This window comes from Cinclus cinclus, chromosome 10, assembly GCF_963662255.1.
Source record: "Cinclus cinclus chromosome 10, bCinCin1.1, whole genome shotgun sequence".
Taxonomy (NCBI): domain Eukaryota; kingdom Metazoa; phylum Chordata; class Aves; order Passeriformes; family Cinclidae; genus Cinclus; species Cinclus cinclus.
In genome coordinates this window covers 8,775,352-8,795,357 of record NC_085055.1, presented here as the reverse complement: position 1 = coordinate 8,795,357, position 20,006 = coordinate 8,775,352, and the positions used below count along the sequence as shown (strand labels likewise).

Sequence of the window (20,006 nt, the reverse complement as noted above, 5' to 3'; positions counted from 1 at the left end):
GGGTTCGGTGCAGTTCCTGGCTGAGAGAGGGGTGGGTGCGGGATTGGGCGCAAGTCCCACACGAGAGCAGAGCCTGGGTAGATGCGGGTCCTGGGAAGCTGCTGGTGCACGAGGGTGCGGCCACGGATGTGGCCAAGGCTGGATGGAGCGCGGGTGGGTGTAGGCCACGGCAACGTCAAGTTCTGGGTGGGCGGAGGTCCTGAGTGAGGCCGGGTCCAGAAGTGCCAAGCACCGAATGGGTGCGGATGCCGCTGGTGCCGGTCCCTGGGTGACTTTGGGACCAGAGCGGTGTCAGGCCCCGAGCGAGTGTGCGACTAGAACGGTGCCGGTGCCAGGCGAGCCCCCTCACCTCGTGACCGTGCACGGGGTGCGCGGCGGGGGGACGGACGGCGGGCGTGGCTGCCGGGATGGGGCGTAGCCGCGCGGCCCCCGGCCTCCTCTGGGACGCGCGGGCCTCGCCCCGCCCCACCACGTGACCGCGGCGGCGGGGCGGCGGCGGCGCAACGTGCGGGGCGGAGGCGGGGCCCGGCGCCGCTCCGGGCGTGGCGGCCCCTCCCCCGTGCGCCCCTCCCCCGCGGTGGTGGCGGGCGCGCGGCCCCGCGGCCCCGCCCCCTGCGCGCGGCGCGGCTCCGGAAATGGTCGTGCTGCGCTGCGCTGCGGCTGCGTCGGGCCGCGCGCGCTGAAGGAGACTGAAGGTAACGGGCGGGGGCGGGGCGGGCGCGCGCCCCGCGGGGGGGGGGGCGGGGGGGGGGGCGCCGGTACCGGGGCCGCGCGTGCCGCCCTATTTTCGCCCTCCCTTCCCCGGGCTTCTCTCCGCCGGGCCTTGTCGCGCCGCCGCCGCCGCCACCACGTGGGTGCCGCCCCGCCGCCGCCGCCACCCCCTTCCCACGCCCTGTCCCGTGCTTCGCTCCGCTGCTACGCCGGGTCCCGCTCGTCCCGATGGTCCCCACGTCCCGGTGATCTCGCGGCGGCGGCGTCGGTCCGCGCCCACGTGCCGGCCGGTGCGCCCCGCCGCTGCCGCCACCGCCTTACACGTGCTCCCGGCGCCGCGCCTGCCTAGGCCCGGCGCCGCCGCCGCGTGTGTTGGGAACCCTGTCGCCCCCGCCCCGCCGCGCCCGTCCTCCCGTGCGGCCGCCGGTGCCCGCGGGGCCGCGGTTGCGGCCGGCAGTGACACGTGTCCTTGGCAGAGGCCGCCGCCGCCGCGGGGGGGAGCGGGGCTGCCGGATGCCGTACCGGGCACCGCACCGCGCCCTCCCGCCGCCGCGATGGTGGTGGTGGTACCGCCGCCCCGGGACAGAGCCGGCCACAGCCGCCTCCTCGGCCGCCGCCTCGGCCGCCACCTCGGCCTGGGGGCGAGGCCGCGCTTGGGCCTGGCGGGCCGACCGCTTTCGGGCCACCGCCGCGGCCTGTCCCAGCTCTGCCGTCGGTGATCCTCGTCCCTCACTCCCCCGTGCGTTCCCGCCTCCCCGACCTTCTGCTCCCGTTCCCCGGCCCCTCACTCGGATCGAGTTGGGCCTTCCTGGACCCCCCTCCCGGACAGGGACCCCCGCCCCGTCGGCGGGCCCAGCACAGGCCGCGGCCCGGCCGCTCCCGGCGCAGAAGAGGCGGCGGCGACGACTCCGATTACAAACAGCCGCGGCGGTGCCCTGTTGTCCCCCCGGGATGGAACCCACATTCCCCGACTTTGCTGGTCTACTGGGGCCAGTGCGAAGCTGGGGCCGGGCCGGGCTCCCCCCGCGGGGCCCGGCCTGATATCTCTCTCTCTCTCTCTCTCTCTCTCTCTCGATCTCCCCCCTCCCTCCTCTCTCCCAGTCAGTCGGATGAACGGTCTCTGCAGGCCCGCTCAGCCGGCCCAGGTTTTTCCCGCGGGGGGGTGAGTATCCTGCTCGCTCTTGGTTGTGTCTGGTGGAGGAGACCAGGTCGGGCTGTCCCTGGGTGTCCCTGTCCCCTGTGTTTTGGGGTGATTGGTCTCAAGGCCTAGCTAAACTGGCTCAGGTACGGGCTGTACGTGCCAGGTGCTTGGGTCCCCACTGAGAAGGGGCCCGGGGGAAGCACTGGGGGGTGCAACTCAGCCTCTGCCACCTCCTGAAACCCTGTTAGGGCCCGCCTCCACTGGGGTTGTGGTTCGGGGGATCCCTGTGATGTGGTGGCACCCCCATACCAAGGTGCAGCTCTGGGGGGATCGAGGTACCCCATTTCGTAGTGTTGGTGGGACGTGCCTGGCAATGCCCGCAGTGGGGCCGGGGGCCGACAGTGCTGACGCGTCCAGGTTTCAGATTACAGGAGGCACCAGGGCTCCTCCCTTGGGTGTCTGGCCGGCAACGGGTTCGCCGGGTGCTATGGGGTTCAGGGGACCCCCGGCAGTGTGCGGGGTACCCCCTCTCCTTCCTGCCCCGGCGGCCTTTGCACTGGGGCGGGGAGAGTGGCACTGGCTGCCAAGTCCTTCCTGGGACAGCTGAGAGGCTGTCCGGGCCACCTGGGTGCTAGCTGTGGTGGGGGGCTGCAGACTCCCCTAGGCAGGGCAGTGGGTAGGAGTGTCAGTGGTGCGGGGGGGACGTGGGAGCTGCTCCCTGCCTTCTCTGGTAGGCGTTTGTGGTGTATGCTAGGGACCCGGTGCCACTGGCAGGAACAGGTTTGGCCGGCCGGGGGAAGCGCTTAGTAGGTCAGCCGGGGTGGAGCTGGGCACGGCTGACGCCGGGGTGCCGCCGGCCCACCCAGCCCCCCGGAGTTAGTGGTGACCTAGGTGCTGGCAGCAAATCATGGGCACTGGTGCTCACTTTTCTGTAGGGCCTGGATGGTTTTTGTGGGGTCACCTTGGGTGGGTCAGTCCTGCTGCTGGGCATAGCTGGGTTTGGGGCATGATGGGAGGCTCTGCTCTGAAAGGTGTGAGCACCTTCCCAGGCTGGGTGACTTGGCAGTACCTATTCTGTCTTCACTGGAGCAGGAGGGGTTGGCTGGTGCCTTGGTAGGATGCTCTCTGTGGGACATGGCTGATGTCTGGCTTTACACTGGTAGGCTATGGGACTGGAAATTTGCAGATTTCAGGGCTGAAGTGGGCAGGGGACAGATGCCTGGGGTTCTGCCATCTCCAGCTTATGCCCACTGTCCCTGTTCCTGCAGATAGCGAGGGGATCCTTATGCACAACCCCATGAAATGAACAAAGCTCCACAGCCCACAGGAGGAGCCCCGACTGCCCCGCACCCTGCCCCTTCTCCTGGACTGCCGCAGGTAACCATCCCCTGCGGGGCTGGGGGCCCAGCTTTGCCAGCCCAGTTGGTGCCAGGGGCAGGAGTACCATCTCTTTCCCTCCCTGCCTTCTTCCAGCCAACGTTCCCACCTGGTCAGACGGCACCTGTGGTTTTTAACCCGGCACCGACCTCACAAATGAATACGCCTTCTCAGCCGCGCCAGGTAAGGATTATACCTAGAGCTGAAGAGGATGATAAGGGGTATCCACCAGCTTTCTACTTCCTGGCCAAGTAGCTCACACTGCCATGGAACCCAGGGGTGTTAGGAGCAATGTGGTGCCCCTTGGGGCCAGTCTGTGCCTGTGAAGGGGGAATGAGCTCCTGATCTGGACCACGACTGCCACTTGAGGATCTCCTGGCCCTGGGGTGTGGGGGGGGGGGCAGGCGCCTCCAACGAGGATGCCCACGGAGTGACTGCTCTTCTCTCCTTCCTCCCCTGCCCCAAACCTCCCTTTCCGCCTCTCTCAGTTTCCAGCAGGGCCTCGGGCTATTCACCAGCAGGTACTAACCCACTTCCCTTGCCCTGCATGCTGAACACCCTTCCCTGACACTGCACAGAAACACTCACCTTGGGCATGAGGGGACTGGGGAGCATGTGGAGACCCCAGAGTCTGGGAACAGGCTGGTCTGGGGAAAGTGTGGGATGCCTGATTAACTTTGAGCAAGTTTCTCTGCAGTGTCTCCCCAGTTCCTTCCTTGCATGAAGCCTGCAGCATGTGGCTGTGCCTGTGCTAACTCTGGCCCAGGCTGTTGCTTCTGCTTGTGCCCTTCCCCATCTTCCTCTTCCTACCTGCTTTGCTTGGTCTCCCAAGGCCCTGCAGTGGCGTGCAAGGCTCTGGACCTCCATCAGCCCTCTGAGTGGAGTCGCTGCTGGGGACAGATCTGGTGACATCCTTGGCTGTGCTGTCTGGGAGCTCACCAGACCCATCCCTGCCCCTTGGGAGGTCCCTACAGGAGACCTCAGTATATTTGGGATGTGGGCACAAAGCAAAGGGCTCTCTGGCCTCTTGTCCCTTCCTCTGCTATCCCTCTCCTAGTGTCAGTAACTCCTGTCTCTCTCTTTCCCCCTTTCCTTCTGTATGCGTGCGCTTGCTAACAGGGAGGATTCAGGTCTCTTCAGGTAACACTTTCTCCTTGTCCCGGGGGCGTCTGCACGAACCCTTCCTTGCCCACTCCTCGCTGGGCTGGAGTTGCTCTTCCGGGGATGCTCTTGCCCGGCAAACAAGCTGGGTCGGGATGAACGGCGTTGGCCGGGGTGGGAATAGGGAGCTCCACATGTTGTCCGGCTCCGGCATGGCGGGACTACAGGTCCCAGCATCCTCCGCGAGCGCCGGGAGCCGGTGCAGAGCACGCCGGGACTGCCGCCGCTGAGCTGCGTGCGGCCACGGCCGGCCCCGGGCGCTGGAGCTGCCGGCCCTGGGAGGGCTGGGCCGGGGCCGCGCCGGGCATGAGCTGGGTTGGGTGGACCCAGGCGGCCCCGCAGGTGCGTGGGAACAGGATGGTGCCGCGGTGGGGGGGTGGCCTTGGGGGCTACTGAGGTGGTGCTGCATCCCAGCAGAGTGGGGGGGGGGGGGGGGGGGCGGGGGGGAGGCTGGTGTTGCTCCCCGTGTGTGGTGGTGGCAGATGAAGGTGCTGGAGCTCCTGCTAATGCTGTGTCCCATCTCTCCCCAAGCATTTCTACCAGAACAGGGCACAGCCTCCTGCAAGTGCATCCCGTGTGCAGAGTAACACGACGGCTCGGCCTGGCCCTCCTGCCCATGTGTATCCAGCTGCTTCCCAGGTGATGATGATACCTTCCCAGATATCCTACACACCTTCCCAAGGAGCCTATTACATTCCTGGACAGGTGAGGGCTGTGCTTTGGACTACGTGAGAGGGGATTGGGATGGGTATCGGTGGGAGGTGTTGCCTGGACTTGGAGCCCAGGTCTGGTTTGGGAGGGTGGAAGGGGTCCCGAGACTCTGATGAGCATCCACTGCTTTGAGCAGGGTGCTGCTGGCTTTGTAGAGAGGTGACAGGCAGTACTGGTCCCCTCCCCAACAGTTCCCCGAGGTACCTGGTGTCTACTCTGCCTGTGTTCTGCTCACTGCTCTGGTGTACACCTAGTTCATAGGCAGATTTGGACTTACATCAGTATTTTGGGGCTTTGTCCATGCCCTGCAGGGGACATAACTGGCTTTTCTTCTCTCCCATTGCAGGGTCGCTCCACGTACGTTGTCCCGACCCAACAGTACCCGGTCCAACCTGGCGCCCCTAGTTTTTACCCTGGAGCCAGCCCCACAGAGTTCGGGACTTACGGTACAGACAGAGGGGTTGCTTTGTTCCGGGGTGCTCTTTCAGCCCCAGCAGTTCTCTATTTTTTTACTCCCCTGCCTCTGATATCTGCATCCTGCTGAGCTGAACACAGCTCACTGTGGCTGCCTCTGTGACTCCATTGCAGGCTGTTTTGGGTGACAGTTGCTTGTTGGCCAGCAGCACATCATGTCCCACTGGTCCATTCTCACCAGTCTACTCACCCCCACTCCTTTGCCAAATTGAGTCTGTTTAATATTTAACTCTGCTGGTGGAGGACTGGGGCAGACTTTATCCCCTGCTCCCCCTCACTTGCTGTCAAGGTGGTGAGCAGCTCAGTGCTTGCTGATCCCCCTCAGCTCCTGCTCCCCAAGAGCTGAGCCGGGGTGCTCCATGCCTGCCCCCTCCTAGTGCTTGGGGAGCGTGATGTGAGCAGCCCCTCCTCCTTCCCCCTGCTCGCATGTGGCCGCCCGGACTGTGACTATATTTAGGCTTGGTTGGTCCCGGGAGGTCCAGACACAGAAATGTGAGCCGAGGCCTCCGGCCTGGCCCCAGCACAGCAGCAAAGCATAACTGGGGCAGAGATGGGCTTCTCCTGAGCCAGGTACGTGCCCGGCCTCCCTCCCTCTTGTCTCAGGGCCCAGCCAGCCCCTCTGAGGAGGGAGGTGGCCTCTGGCAGTGGCTGTCTCCTGTGCTTGAGCCAGGACACTGCTGCACCTTTGTGCACAGCCCTGGGACATGCTCTGGGTATCTCTTTGAGGTTCCAGGATGGGTGTGCCCCCAACCTCTGCTTTGTAGCTGCTGTGGCTCTTCCTGGGAAAGCTGGCAGCAGCTTGCCTTTTGCCCACAGGACTGGTAGCGTGACCCGGCATGGTGTGCCCTTTTACAAATGAATCAGTTCAGGTCTCCTGTCTGGTGCTCAGGGCTGGGCAGCTCAGGGTCTCCTTCCTTCCCCCATGCCCAGCCCATCCCAGCGTGTGAGCCCCATTCAGTATCTCTGCATGTTCCCTGAACAAAGGGTGAGTCCCTGACTCAGGGATGAGCCAGTCACCAGAGCACTGTGGTTGACTTCCAGGGTCAGTGCAGGAAGGTGCTGGAGTGAGAGTGGGCCAGGACCCAGCTGTGCCTGTCCCAGCACACCCGTATCCCTGTGGCACTGCTCTGGGGTGATGCTCATGGCTGCCCTGGGAGGAGTGGAGCACCTCTTGAGGGTTGTGCCAGCCCTGGATGGGGTCCAGCTCTGCCTCTGTCCCTCAGCACAGCTTCCTTCTCTCGGCTGGGGTTGCCAGGGGCTCGTGCAGCCTGAGACCCTCAGTCTGGGTGTGAATGGAGGCTGTGTGGTGCCGCCCTCGGGCTGGTGCTGGCCCTGGGGAGATAAGGGCACAAGCAGGAAGGCGGCCGCCTGTGGAGCCACGACGCCTGTACCTGACATGGCCAAGTGTCCAGGCAGGGCTCTTGGTAGTGTGGAGCTGGTGGGCATGGTGGATGCCTGCAGGGCCTGGCTGGGCGTGGGGGTGGTGCAGGGACGCTCTCTGCTTCACAGGGAAGGAATTTGGTCAGGCCTGTCAGGCGGGTTGGGACAATCCAGGCCGGATGCGATGGGGGTTCGCTGCAGAGCAGCAAGGGCTCTCCGGGCTCCTGACAGACCCCTGTATTTGGGAGATCACGGAGTCTTCAGGACGGGCTTGGAGGATCTGAGTTGGCTGGTCTGACGCTCTCTCCTCTCCTCTCCTTCAGCGGGTGCATATTACCCAGCACAGGGGGTGCAGCAGTTCTCGGCGGGGGTCCCCACTGCCCAGGTCATTGTGAGCCAGCAACCACCGATCCCCCCAAAACGAGAACGCAAAACGGTAAGAAGCCATTTGCCTCCAGGCATGGGGGTACTTGTGTGCAGGAGGGTGTGCTCATATGCCAGAGGGGGATGATGTCAGGCCCAGGTGCTGGTGGTGTGTGGGATGGGATGTGGTGCAGCATGTCAGGGAAAAGGGTTGTCACTGGGCTGTGTCCTCATGGGTTGGAGGGCTTAGCAAGGGAACTGGGGTGCCCGGTGGGTGCTGGCGACCTTGGCCGTCCCGGCGGGCAGTGTTGTGCTGAGTCATGGCTCCTGGGAGGGCGGGGGAGCTGTGGCTGCCAACTGCTGTCTGCTCCCGGAGATGCCGGTGCTCAGAGGCCTCTCATGGGGCCTATTTATAGCAGGGAACCGGGTGGCTGCCGGCATGGCCCTGTGCTGGAGGGGCAGGGGTTGCCACTGGGAGGTGGGATGCTGGCATTTCCTCATCAGAGATGGGTTGAACTCTGAACTTGGTGTTCTTGGAGCAGCTCGTGTTCAGAAGGTGGACAGGACAAGACTGTTGGTTGCATTTTGCCCTGCACTGTAATTCTAGCCAGACCCATGTGAACTCCAGTCACCCTGCAGCAGGTGCCCATGGCTGCACCTATGGCAGACATGGAGCAAGTGAGGCTGTGGGCATATAAGGTGTGCCCAAGGTGACACAGAGCTCACTGTGGTTTCTGTGTATGGGACTGGTCCTGTGTATTGTCCCCAAAATGAAGGGGAGTTCCTTGTAGCCCCTGTGCCAGCACAGTGATGCCTTGGGGTCCCCTGACTTCTGGAGATGGGCACTGGCCTGGGGACCTGCAGGCTCCAGCTGCCTGTTGTGATGGCTTGCAAGGCACTGGAACAGGTCAGTGTCTGTGGGACACTGTGCCCTGTGGTGAGGGGATGTGGCACCCACTGGTCCAAGCTGTGTATGGCTAGGACAGGCACTACAGGGAATGAACCTCCCTTTTCCCTCTGGACAAGGGTGTCCTGGGGGTGTTGGGCTCAGGGAAAGGGGGTGGCCCATGTGTTGTGTTCTGCACCCTGCCAACAGCTTCCCCACTCTGCTCTGATTCTTGGACAGATCCGAATACGAGACCCCAACCAAGGCGGTAAAGATATTACAGAAGAAATTATGTCTGGAGCAAGGACCTCATCCACCCCCACCCCTCCACAGGTAAGTGGACCCTCTGATTCCCAGCTAGGGCAGAGGGAAGTACATGTGGCCCTGTTCAACTCCTTCTTTGTCCCCTCAGGCTGGAAGCGGTTTGGAGCCCCAGGCCAATGGAGAGACCCCCCATGTAGCAGTTATTGTCCGGCCTGGTAAGTGCCCCTGCCAGGGCTGGGTGTGCCAGCTGGCATGGCTGCAGCAAGGTTTCCTGGTGTTGGCACTGCAGGGTGTGAAATGCCAGCCCCACTGTTCCTTGGTTCTCCTGAGGCTTATGGGGTCAGAGGCCATCCTTGCATACTTGGTGACCTGTGTTCCCTTGTTGGATCCAGGAGAATTTATGGGGCCTGTATACTTACCTCAGCTGTCCCCTGGGCACTAGAGGACCCGTGTTTTCCCCATCACGTATTTCTGATACGGCTTGGCACACCTGTCCTTATTTCTCCTGAAGATAGCAGGATCTGGGGAGGAATGTGGGATAAGCAGGGAATCAGAGTGTTAATGCCATCCACCTTGCAGATGACCGCCCGAAGCCTGCGCTGGTGGTGAGCAAGCCCGTGTCCCTGGAGCCCAGCAAGTCGGCATCCCCGTCGCCGCCTCCTCCCCTGATCCCCGAGGTGGAGCCTGTGGTGCTCTCCCCTGTGACGCTGGTGCCAATGGAGCCTCCCGTGGACACGGACATGAAAGCGGAGCAGGGCGAGGCGCCACCTGACCCGCAAAAGACGTTAAGCGCCATCACTACAGTGCCAGGGGCTGCGGAGCTGCCCCTTGTGCCCGTGCCCAACATGGACATGGTGGCTACGGAGGAGGGGGAGGAAGAGGAGGAGGAGGTTGCTATTCCCCTCCTGGAGCCCACCCCGCAGGAGCCTGTGCCCGCTGAGGTGCCGCCGGTGCCCATTGTTCCCTCAATGCCAGCTGTGCCCCTGGTGCCGGCTGTGCCATCACCGCCACCCGTTGTACCACAGGCCCCTGAAGCGCCCGCCAAACCTGTCTCCCCCAGCCCCCCACCGCCCCGGGAAGAGCCCTGCCCCAAGCCCACTGCTGAGGCCAATGGGGTTTTGGAGGAGATGCCTGAGACAGTCCCTGAGGCGCCCGTGTGCCAGCCAGTGCCGGTCTCTGAGCCGGTGCCTGTGCCCATCCCGGACTCCCCCATTGCCCAGCCTGAAGAGCTGCCCCTACCCAATGGGGTGGAGGGCACCAGTAAAGTGGAGATGAGTGAGGAGCAGCCTGAATCAGATGTCAGCCCCATCTCAGAGCCTGAGGAGCCAGCCCAGCCTGGCACCCCTGCTTCCCCACCTGCAGAGGAGGAGGAGGAAGAGAGTGAAGGCCCTGGTGAGACCCAGGAGCAAAGCTTGAGTCCAGCCCCTGCCCCTTCACAGATCTCGGAGGCGACCGCACCAGGTTGGGAATGCTGGGCTGCAGGGGTTCCCTGGGGTGGGTGTTGGGTGATGGGGGGCATCACATGGGTATGGTGCTAGGCATGAGGTACAGGGAGGGTGTTGGAGAGGGAGGTGTGGTTAGGGATACTGGACATGTGGATGTAGGTTGCTGAGGGGACAAGGCGCCTGTGGATGGTGGGATCAGGGAGATGTTTGGGGTGGAAGGATGTCAGGGGAATGGAAGTGCATTTTATGTGATGCCTTGCACAGGGGTGTAGGGTGAGTGTATCAGGGTTGTGTCTGAGGATTGTCCCCATTCATTGAGGACACTGTGAGGTGGAGGATTGACAGGGAAGTTGTGGGTTATGCTGTGTAGGGGTATGCAAGTACGCAGGGGTGCTTGAGGAATGTGGGGTGTCCTGGGAGTGTGTTGGGGTTTTTTTCTTTCTTTCTTTAAGCACTCTGCACAGGAGTGTTGTGGTTACACAGGAGGGGTGGGGAAGATGGGTTCACAGGATCTGTTTGTATGGAGTACCTTGGGCAGGGATACAGGGATGCTCTAGGAGGGCAAACTGAGGTCAGATACGTTTCTGTGGAGCATGTGTGTGTATATGGGTGCTGCAGAGGGCAGTGTGTATGGGAACAGAGGTTTGTACAGGAATGTCCTTGTAAGGGGTGCCTGTAGAGCAGTGTGGGTGTCTGCAGGGATCTTCTCAGAGGATGAGGAGCACACGCTAGGGCAGTTGTATGGATGGGAGGCTTTGATGAGGCACGTGGTAAGTTGGGGAGTGTTTGAGGATGGGGGCTGTGATGAGGTGGTGGGACCACATCCCTGTGGTTCCATCTTGAAGCTCGCCTGGTGTTACTGGGGTCTTGCTGGTGACTCCGTAGCTTGTGTCAGGGTACTGGGGTCTATGAGGGTTCCTGTCTTTCACCTTCCTGCCTCTCTTCCTAGTCGCCATGTCGGTGCCAAAGAAGAAACGAAGGATGAAGGAGCTGAACAAGAAGGAGGCAGTAGGTGATTTGCTGGATGCCTTTAAAGAGGTGAGTGTCCTAGGGGTGTCTGGTGTTGGGGGGGGTCACCCTATGTCCCATCTCCTCCTGTGATGAACTCTGCTTTGTGCCATCGTGTCTGGGCCACTGATGCTCTGTGATGGTAATGAGGATCTGAGGCGGGGTGGACACCGAGGAGTGGGGTGAAGGGTACAGGACCAGGTTTATGTGGGTGACTGCTGTCCCTGTCCCCCCCGATGCAGTCTCAGACTGGTGATAGTGCCTCGGAGGCGGAGAACAAGCCCCCCACGTCTGCCCCTGCCATTGAAGCAGAGGACGTGGCTCCTGCCCGTCCACAGGAAGAGTCTGAAGAGACGTGGGAGGAGAAGGAAGACAAGTTGGCCCCGGAGAAGGGCAAGGCTGCTGGCCAGAAGTATGGCTACAAGGAAGGTGAGCTGTGCCTGGCACAGTCCTCTGCTGGCAGCCACCATCTCTGGACCCAGCAGTGGGGAAGGTGTGGGTGGCATGGTTCTGCTGTCCTAAATTTCCACATTCTCCTCCCATCTTGTCCCTGAGCTTGGCATGGGGTGGGGAACAGAGTTCCCAGCACAAGGATCCTGTCAGGAGCCAGGGAGCTGGTGGCATCAGGCTTTCTAAGCATGCACAGTTATGCTCATGATGTACCAAGCTTGGCAGTTCTGTGGTTGTCTACATCCCACCTTGCTTGTCCCTGTGTGGACCCAGACCCACCGCAGCTCAGGGTGGAGAATATGGGACAGGCCACATCAGAGTCTCCCTCTTGCCCTCCACTGCAGAGCAATGGAAGCCACTGAACCCTGAGGAGAAGAAGCGATATGACCGGGAGTTCCTGCTGGGCTTCCAGTTCATCTTTGCCAGCATGCAGAAACCTGAGGGGCTGCCCCAGATCACAGATGTGGTGCTGGACAAGGTCGGTGCGGCCCTGGAAATTGGGGAATTGTGGGTGGTGGTTGGTAGTGTGGGTCTGGCTCCTCTTTGTGCCTTGTGAAGGCGGGGCACAAAGGGACTTAGTTATTGCTCAGGGTCCTGTTGCAGCATCTGCAATGGCCCTTGAGCCTGGGTTTGGTGGGTCTGGGGGCACCTCTGGGGCCTTTTTACCAGTTCCTTGTCCCGGCGCTGAGGCTGGGGGATGGATCCGTCCCGCTCCTCTGCCCCCGGGCATCCTCAGCCGTGTCTACCTTCACAGGCCAACAAGACCCCACTGCGGACAATTGACCCCATCCGCTTCAGTGGCATGAACTGCAGCCCTGACTTTACCCCTTCCTTTGCCAACCTTGGCCGGCCTGTCATGGGCAACCGGGGCCTGGTGAGTACCTCCTCGCTTCATTCCTGCCATCCTGCTCTGCCTCTCTGTGATGATCAAGCTTTCGAGCCGCTGTGTCTGGGCCACTGATGTCCATGATGGAGTTGAGGATCTGAGTAGGCTGACTGGGGACTTCAGGGAGCCAGCTCACACAGTCCCAGAGCAGAGAACTGAGTTTCTTCTCCATGCGTCAGCCCTCAGGGTTGGGTCCCCGCCGCTCCCAGCCGAACCAGAGGAAGGAGCCCCGCAAAATCATTGCTACAGTGTCCCTCAATGAGGATGTCAAACTGAACAAGGCCGAGAAGGCCTGGAAACCCAGCAGCAAACGTGCTTCCGAGGAGGAGGATCCTGAGAATATCAAGACACAGGTGGGAGCTCGGGTGGGCAAGCAGTTGGAGGGCCTGGGGGATGGGTGCCCAGCTCTTGCTGACACTGCTGCCTTTGCAGGAACTGCTCCGCCGTGTCCGCAGCATCCTCAACAAGCTGACGCCCCAGATGTTCCAGCAACTGATGAAGCAGGTGATGGAGTTGTCCATCGACACGGAGGAGAGGCTCAAGGGTGTCATCGACCTCGTCTTTGAGAAGGCCATCTCGGAGCCAAACTTCTCTGTTGCCTATGCTAACATGTGCCGTTGCCTTATGGGGGTGAGCGGAAGCTGGGCAGTCTCCTGCTCAAAGGGCAAGGTTTTTTTGGCCATCTCAGCTGAGCTTAGTAGTGTGCAGATTCTTCCATGTGGAGTGGGGAAACTGGGGTGTGTGGATAGAGGACCAAGTTCAGAGTCTCAGCAGGGCATCACAGTGTTGTAGGGTGGCTTTTTCCCTGATTGGGTAGTGCTGCTTTAGTTGCCCAACTTCGGGGGGTGACACAACTCATGCTCCTTCTCTTGGTTGTACCTCTCCCTGCAGCTTAAAGTGCCCACAACAGACAAGCCCACAGTGACTGTGAACTTCCGCAAGCTGCTGCTCAACCGCTGCCAGAAGGAGTTTGAGAAAGACAAGGATGATGATGAGATCTTTGAGAAGCGGCAAAAGGAGATGGATGATGCCAGTGCTGTGAGTTGGGGTGGGAGTCTGTGGCTGAGGGCTAGCATGGGTGTCCTTGGGGTGGCTCTGGACACTGAACTGGCCTGCTGGACTTTGCATGCAGCCTGAGGAGAAGGCGCGTATGAAGGATGAGCTGGAGGAGGCGCGGGACAAGGCCCGACGACGATCCCTGGGCAACATCAAGTTCATTGGAGAGCTCTTCAAACTGAAGATGTTGACAGAAGCCATTATGCATGACTGCGTAGTGAAGCTGCTCAAAAACCACGATGAGGAGTCTCTCGAGTGCCTTTGCCGCCTGCTTACGACTATTGGCAAGGACTTGGACTTCGAGAAAGCCAAGGTACTCCTTGCCCTGCCCTACCTTGCCCTTCCCTTGCCTTTGGGAGGAATGTGACCATGACTCTGTCCCTCTATAGCCAAGGATGGACCAGTACTTCAATCAGATGGAGAAGATCATCAAAGAGAAGAAGACATCATCCCGAATCCGTTTCATGCTGCAGGATGTGATTGACCTAAGACGGGTAAGGTTCATGGAATGCAGTTGCCTGGGGACTGTCATCCATTTTCTGTTTGGTCCCTTGGAGCTGCTGGCCTATGTCCTCTGTGTGCCAGAAGTCCATGTGTCCCCTCTAGGGGAGAGGTGGGTATGTGAGCTGCAGCCAGCCCCAGAGACACCATGCTAGCCCTTGCCCTTGGTTATCATGGTAGTGGTAGTGGGCACACAGTAACTGGCGGCTGTTTAATGCAGGAGGGCTCTGGAAACTGAGCCTTTTTGTGCCAAAAGCTGCCACAACACAGGGAGAGTGGTGATAGCCAAGGCAGGAGACCAACCTGAGACTTTGAGAGTGGGATGACTGGGAAGGGGGAATGTCTTTCCCTCCATCTTACAGCCATCTCAGTTCCCTCCTCCCTCCTTCCCTGCCCTCTGCAGAATAGCTGGGTGCCGCGGCGAGGAGATCAGGGCCCCAAAACCATTGATCAGATCCACAAGGAAGCAGAGATGGAGGAGCATCGGGAACACATCAAAGTGCAGCAGCTCATGTCAAAGGATAAGAGGAGAGGACCCCCTGGGCCATCCTCAGGTGGTGAGTGCCTGGGCTTGAGGGCACTTGAGTTTGCCAGCAGTGTGTTGGTCCTGGTGGACTCTGCTGAAGGCTGGGCTGCACCTTGTGACTGTCCCTCTTGTGCTCAGGGCGCAGTAGCCTGGTTGCAGATGATGGCTGGAACACGGTGCCCATCAGCAAGGGCAACCGACCCATCGACACCAGCCGGCTAACGAAAATCACCAAGGTGAGGCTGGGGGTGCAGTGTGGCAGCTGAGCTGGCTGCCTGACCTAGGCCCTGCCTTGGTGGGGGGGATCAGGTCTGACTGTCTCTCTCCACCTGCAGCCTGGATCCATTGACTCCAATAACCAGCTCTTTGCGCCAGGTGGGCGGCTGAGCTGGGGCAAAGGCAGCAGTGGAGGGTCTGGTGCAAAGCCCTCGGATTCAGGTAGGCAGTATGGGACTGGCTGTGTACTCTGAGACAGAGTGGGAGGGGTGATCCTTCCTCTGGCAGTTGCTCTACCAGAGAGTTGCCAAACTCTGAGACTCCCCTCTTTTCACGCCCAGCATCTGATTCAGGGCGACCAGCCACGAGCACCTTGAACCGCTTTTCAGCGCTCCAGCAGTCAATGCCTGCCGAGAGCCCAGAGTCCCGCCGTGTGGTGCAGAGGTGAGGGGCCAGCCCTGCCTTGGTAGATTGGTGTGTGGGGGTGAGGGAGAACCCTTGATTGAAGCTTTTGGTTCATCAGTATGTAGGCAAGTTAACAGTATCTGAACTTCCCCTGTGGCAAGATGGGGCCTTGAGGGAGCTGAGTCAATGGTGAATCCTTGTGGCAAGGAAGGCTGAGCTCACCCTGGGTGTCCTCCCTACTGTTAGGCACTTGGGGTGATCACCCGTGGGTGCTTGTTCTGGCCTGGGGGTCCTTGGATAGACATTTATGGGCGGGAGTGTGAGGAACCCGAGGAGAGCTGGAGTTTGGATTTGTTCAGGAGAAAAGGAAAACAAAGGGGGGTTCTTTGCCATGGTCTGCGTCAGAAGGAAAGTGTGGCTAGGACAAAGGCAGGCACTGCTCAGCCATGCCAAGGAGCAGAGTAAAAGGCATGAGGTGGAACTGGAGAGAAATAGGGAAAAGTTTTCCCCCAAGAATGGTCATGTGCTAAAAGAGGTGGGGATTGGAGTAGCACACCCTTACCGTACAGAGCCCTACAGTCTGGGGTCAGGGAGGGTAGTGATGGGCTCTTCACACTGTGTGCATCTTTCTCTCACCCAGGAGCAGCTCCAGCCGTGACAGGTCAGAGAAGGCCGGGGACAAAGGGGACCGGGAGCCGCGTTTGGAGAAGGGCAGCGACCGTTTAGAGCGTCCTGACCGGGGGGAGAGAGACAGGAACAGGTCTGCCCTCACCAAGAGGAGCTTCAGCAAAGAGACAGAGGACAGGAGCCGAGAACGGGAGAAGCAGGGCGGACCCGAGGCCGTGCGCAAGGCTGCAAGCATGACGGAGGAACGGGACCGGAGCAGAGAGACCAGTGAGCTGGGGAGGAGCGATATCCCAGGGTCTGGTGGCACCTGCAACTCTGCCTGTCCCAGGTGATGCCTGATCCTTGCTCTTTTCTTGCAGTTAAACAAGAGCCAGCACCTCCTGCAACATCCACTAAGTCCACGCTGTCAGAAGAGGAACTGGAGAAGAAATCCAAGGCCATCATAGAGGAATACCTGCACATCAATGACATGAAGGTGAGAGAAGGGGGTGGCCAAGCACCCTAACACAATACATGTTCCCCTGACATGCCATGTGCTTCCCTCCCTTTGTGGGAGCACTCTTGGGCAGGGTTCTGGTGGTGCCTGGATGTGGAAGGGGGTAGCCAGAGCTGGATGTAGGGCAGTACTGACCCCCCTTTTCCCTGTAGGAGGCCCTGCAGTGTGTGCAGGAGCTGGGCAGCCCCTCCTTGCTCTACATCTTTGTGCAAAATGGCATCGAGTCCACACTGGAGAGGAGCACCATTTCCCGCGAGCACATGGGAGCCCTGCTCTGCCAGCTGGTGAAAGCAGGCACGCTCTCCAAGGAGCAGTACTACAAAGGGTGAGGGGCTGGGGCAGCCTGGCTTTGAATTTGGGCCTGCCTTGAGTAGGACTCAGTAATGAGACATCATGAGGTCCCTCCTAGCCAAGGGTATGGGGACTGCTGGATCCCAACAGCTCCCTCTGCTCTTCAGGCTGCGGGAGATCTTGGAGGTCGCAGAGGACATGGAGATTGACATCCCACACATCTGGCTGTACCTGGCTGAGCTCATCACCCCCATCCTGCAAGAGGAAGGCATCCCCATGGAGGAGCTGTTCAGGTGAGAGCTGTGCTCCTCAGCAGGGCTGGCATGGGGGGCCTCCTGGGGCAGGTAGCTCACCCAGGTCTCTTGTACCCAACAGGGAGATCACGAAGCCCCTGGTGCCCATTGGGAAGGCCACCACGCTGCTGGTTGAGGTGCTGGGCTTGTTGTGCAAGGGCATGGTAAGTGTGTGGGGCTTGTATGGCTGCTAGCTGTGGTCTCAAGGGCCGGGTGGGCATGTGGGGATTGGAACTCCTTTCAGTGCCTGGGTCATGGGGCTGGCATGGCCAAGCTACACTATCTTCCTCCCTGGAGATTGAGGGCATGGTGTGCTGATGCCAAATGTCTGTCCCACAGGGCCAGAAGACTGCAGGAAAGCTATGGCGGGATGGGGGCCTGAGCTGGAAGGAATTCCTGCCTGAGGACCAGGATGTCAACAAATTTGTCACAGAGCAGGTGGGGGCTTGGTGGCAATGAGGTGTAGGGATGGGGTGTGGGCAGACCTTGGGCAATGTGAGAGTGGCACTCCCCTGTGCTGCTTTCAACAGCTCTCTCTGCCTGATTCCCCAGAAATTGGAGTACACAATGGGGGACAGTTCAGACATGCCGAGCCGAAAGGAGCTGACTTCAGAGGAGCTGTGCAAGCAAATGGACAAACTGCTGAAGGAGAACCCGAACAACCAAAGAATATATGACTGGATTGAGGTGAGGCTGGGGGCACAATGCCTGAGTGTCTGGAGGCTCCCTCCTGGCTCCCTCTCCAGCTCACAGTCCTTTACCCTCCCCCCTCCAGGCCAACCTGAGTGAGCAGCAGGTCTCGTCCAACATGTTTATCAGGGCCCTGATGACATCTGTGTGCCACTTGGCCATTGTCTGTGAGTACCAGGGTGAGGTGGGAGCAGTAGGGGTTCCCCTTCCCACACTTCCTCTCTCATACCCCATCCCCTGCAGTCGAGAACCCGTACCGTGTGGATGCCACAGTCATCCGCAACCAAGCCAAGCTGCTCCAGAAGTACCTACGGGATGAGCAGAAGGAGCTCCAGGCACTCTATGCCCTGCAAGCCTTGGTGGTGAAGTTGGACCAGCCTCCCAGTGAGTATCATGGATATGGGTGGGTTGAGGAAGGGGTGGCAAATGTGTACCCACCCCAGCAGGGTTGCTGGTGGCTGGAAAATAGCAGAGGTTCCCCTTTGTCCCCCTACCCCAGACTTGCTGCGGATGTTCTTTGATGCCCTCTACGATGAGGACGTCATTAAGGAGGAGGCTTTCTACAAGTGGGAGTCCAGCAAGGACCCGGCTGAGCAGCAGGGCAAAGGGGTGGCTCTCAAATCAGTGACAGCCTTTTTCACCTGGCTCCGAGAAGCTGAGGATGAGTCGGACAACAACTGAGCAGCTGTGAGGAGAGGAGGAGGAAGCAGGAAGAGAGAGTGGGGCACCCTAGGGGAGTAACTCCATCCCTTCCCCAACCCTGGCCCCCATGGACTTGCTAATGCCAGGGTTGATGCTGTGCCCCTTGCAGCCCCCCTCTCTCTTTTTTTTCAGTTCTCCTCTCCTTCCTCTGTCCTGGTTCTGTTTATAAGGCCTGTACGAGTTTGTCATGATGATAATAAACAGATGCTGACTGAGGCGGTGGCTGCCATGGGTCCCCTTGGGGACCCTCCTTGCCCCGCTCCCAGCACAGGCACACCAGGTCTCTGGGAGTGGGGCAGAGCACCCATGGATTCATGTCATGGAGAGGGGGGGATGGGATGGGGACATATCTCTCCCCTCCTTTCCTTCCTCCTCCTCTTTCTCCTCCCCCTTCCTGATGAAATATAGAGAGATTATATATATATAAACTTATTAAATTTGGTTTGGGGACAGGAGCGTGATTTCTCCCCCTCCCCTGTCCTCTCTCTATTCCTCCATCACTGCCTGGACCCCCTGCCCTCTATGGTTTTTAAATTTTAAATATAAATCATTACCCCACCCCCCCCCGGCTCCTACTCTGACACCTGGGAAAGGTGCCGGGGAGGAGGGGGGGGTGGCCCCTTCTCTCTGGGCCAGGCTGAGTCCCCTCCATGACCCCAAAAGCCTCCATCCTCCTCCCAAACGTTTAAGGCCACAATTGGGCAAGCGACAGGGCGGCCCCCTCATCCGCGTCCCCTGTATTTATAGAGCGCCGGATGTGACGAGCCGCATGTGTAATTATTAAAACAAGGATTCAATTACTGGTCACGTGAATTTGTAAATAATTTTTTTTTTTTTGCTTTTTTTTTTCTTTATGGAGTATTTAATTGAAGATTTAAAGGCATCTTTTCACCTTAAAACTGGAAATAAAAGAACATTGCTAAATAATGCCCCGTGTGCCGCTGTTGCCGCCCCCCCCCTCCCCCATGTCCATTGTGCCTGGGCTGGTGTGGGGGTACCAGCCTTGAGCATGGGCAAGGACCAGCCTCTGCTGTCACTGCAAGGCAGGTAGGTACCCCTAACTCCAGGGCTGGAAGGGGGGCAAGGGGGTTGGATGTGCCTGGAGCCAGGCCCCTTGGACTTCCCTTGCTGGCACTGCCTGGCATAGTGTCTGAAGGTAGAACAGACAGCCCTGCCAGCAGCCTGGCTGTGGAGCAGAGAGCCCTGATGTCCCCAAATGTGCATTTTCCCACAGCCATGAGTGGCAGAACCTACATGGTCTTGGAGCATGAACTGGGAGATGTGTGCCAGGTTCTCCCTACACCTTCCACTGTGGGAGGGCATTTTTCGATCAGCCCCTCCTCGTCTTGTCTCACTGTTGGAGTAGAGATGGGGCAGAGCCTTCCCCTGCCGGGGTGGCCCTGTGGGGTATCCCTGCTGGGGACAGGCTGGTCCCCCTTGGGGCTGGAGGCTGGTCTTCGTTGCCTTGGGCTGCCTCTTGCTGAGTCACCCTGGCCATGGCCCAGAGGGTACAGAATAATTAACTGGAGGCTATTCCCCAGATTAGAGGCTGATCTGTCTGAGCTGCAGCCCTGGCATCACTAATGCTGGGAAGCAGTTGGCAGGGAAAGGCCTCGGGATGGGGACTGGGCAGGATCTTCCCCTGACTGGGAATGAGTGAGTAAGGAGGGAGGGAGGCCCTTTGAGCTGTTTGGGTAACCTGCTTGCCAAGGGAGAGAGGGGGTGGCACCGCAGCAGTGCCCTCCTGTGCTAGAGAAAAGGTACCACAGCATTAATTGCCAGCAGTAAGTTTCAGAATGAAGACGGGTTGACCCATCGGCGCTAGCCTGGATCTCCTGCAGGGGCCGTCGCTGTCAGACGTGATGTTCCGAAGCCTGCATCCACCTGTCCCCAACCCCGTTCCGGGGCGGTTGTGCCAAAGGCTGTGTACTCCCTCCCGCACCATC

At 60.1% G+C, this 20,006-nt stretch overlaps 1 protein-coding gene and 2 non-coding genes across 5 annotated transcripts; all 3 read left to right on the top strand.

Moving 5' to 3' along the window:
- The first annotated feature begins 1,669 nt into the window (after window positions 1-1,669).
- On the top strand, window positions 1,670-18,860 carry EIF4G1 (eukaryotic translation initiation factor 4 gamma 1). 3 transcript variants are annotated; one of them, XM_062499464.1, is made up of 32 exons: window positions 1,670-1,873; window positions 3,125-3,229; window positions 3,326-3,412; window positions 4,922-5,095; window positions 5,448-5,547; window positions 7,279-7,391; window positions 8,445-8,537; window positions 8,617-8,683; window positions 9,048-9,929; window positions 10,863-10,951; window positions 11,164-11,350; window positions 11,716-11,849; window positions 12,126-12,245; window positions 12,437-12,610; window positions 12,690-12,887; window positions 13,149-13,295; window positions 13,390-13,626; window positions 13,703-13,807; window positions 14,218-14,371; window positions 14,479-14,576; window positions 14,676-14,778; window positions 14,898-15,000; window positions 15,602-15,855; window positions 15,948-16,063; window positions 16,237-16,409; window positions 16,543-16,668; window positions 16,751-16,832; window positions 17,008-17,106; window positions 17,221-17,355; window positions 17,444-17,525; window positions 17,602-17,742; window positions 17,858-18,860. In XM_062499464.1, the coding sequence occupies exons 2-32, from the start codon at window positions 3,155-3,157 to the stop codon at window positions 18,037-18,039; spliced, it is 4,830 nt and encodes a 1,609-aa protein (XP_062355448.1). In that variant the 5' UTR covers window positions 1,670-1,873; window positions 3,125-3,154; the 3' UTR covers window positions 18,040-18,860. The 3 variants fall into 3 exon arrangements, with proteins under 3 accessions (XP_062355448.1, XP_062355447.1, XP_062355449.1); XM_062499463.1 differs by having other exon boundaries at window positions 12,108-12,245; XM_062499465.1 differs by lacking the exons at window positions 1,670-1,873; window positions 3,125-3,229; window positions 3,326-3,412; window positions 4,922-5,095; window positions 5,448-5,547 and having other exon boundaries at window positions 7,122-7,391; window positions 12,108-12,245.
- LOC134048068 (small nucleolar RNA SNORD66) lies at window positions 11,006-11,082 on the top strand. Its single transcript, XR_009933523.1, has one exon. It is a non-coding gene; the product is annotated as a small nucleolar RNA SNORD66 (small nucleolar RNA).
- On the top strand, window positions 12,288-12,362 carry LOC134048070 (small nucleolar RNA SNORD66). The gene has a single exon (XR_009933524.1). It is a non-coding gene; the product is annotated as a small nucleolar RNA SNORD66 (small nucleolar RNA).
- Window positions 18,861-20,006: the final 1,146 nt, after the last annotated feature.

What these genes read in the sequence shown, in the direction of transcription:
- EIF4G1 (XM_062499463.1), top strand. Translation starts at nt 3,155, where the DNA reads ATGAACAAAGCTCCACAGCCCACAGGAGGAGCCCCGACTGCCCCGCAC. An exon ending in CTCGGAGGCGACCGCACCAG is followed by an intron (nt 9,930 to 10,862) that starts GTTGGGAATGCT and finishes CTCTCTTCCTAG; the next exon opens with TCGCCATGTCGGTGCCAAAG. An exon ending in GAATATATGACTGGATTGAG is followed by an intron (nt 17,356 to 17,443) that starts GTGAGGCTGGGG and finishes TCCCCCCTCCAG; the next exon opens with GCCAACCTGAGTGAGCAGCA.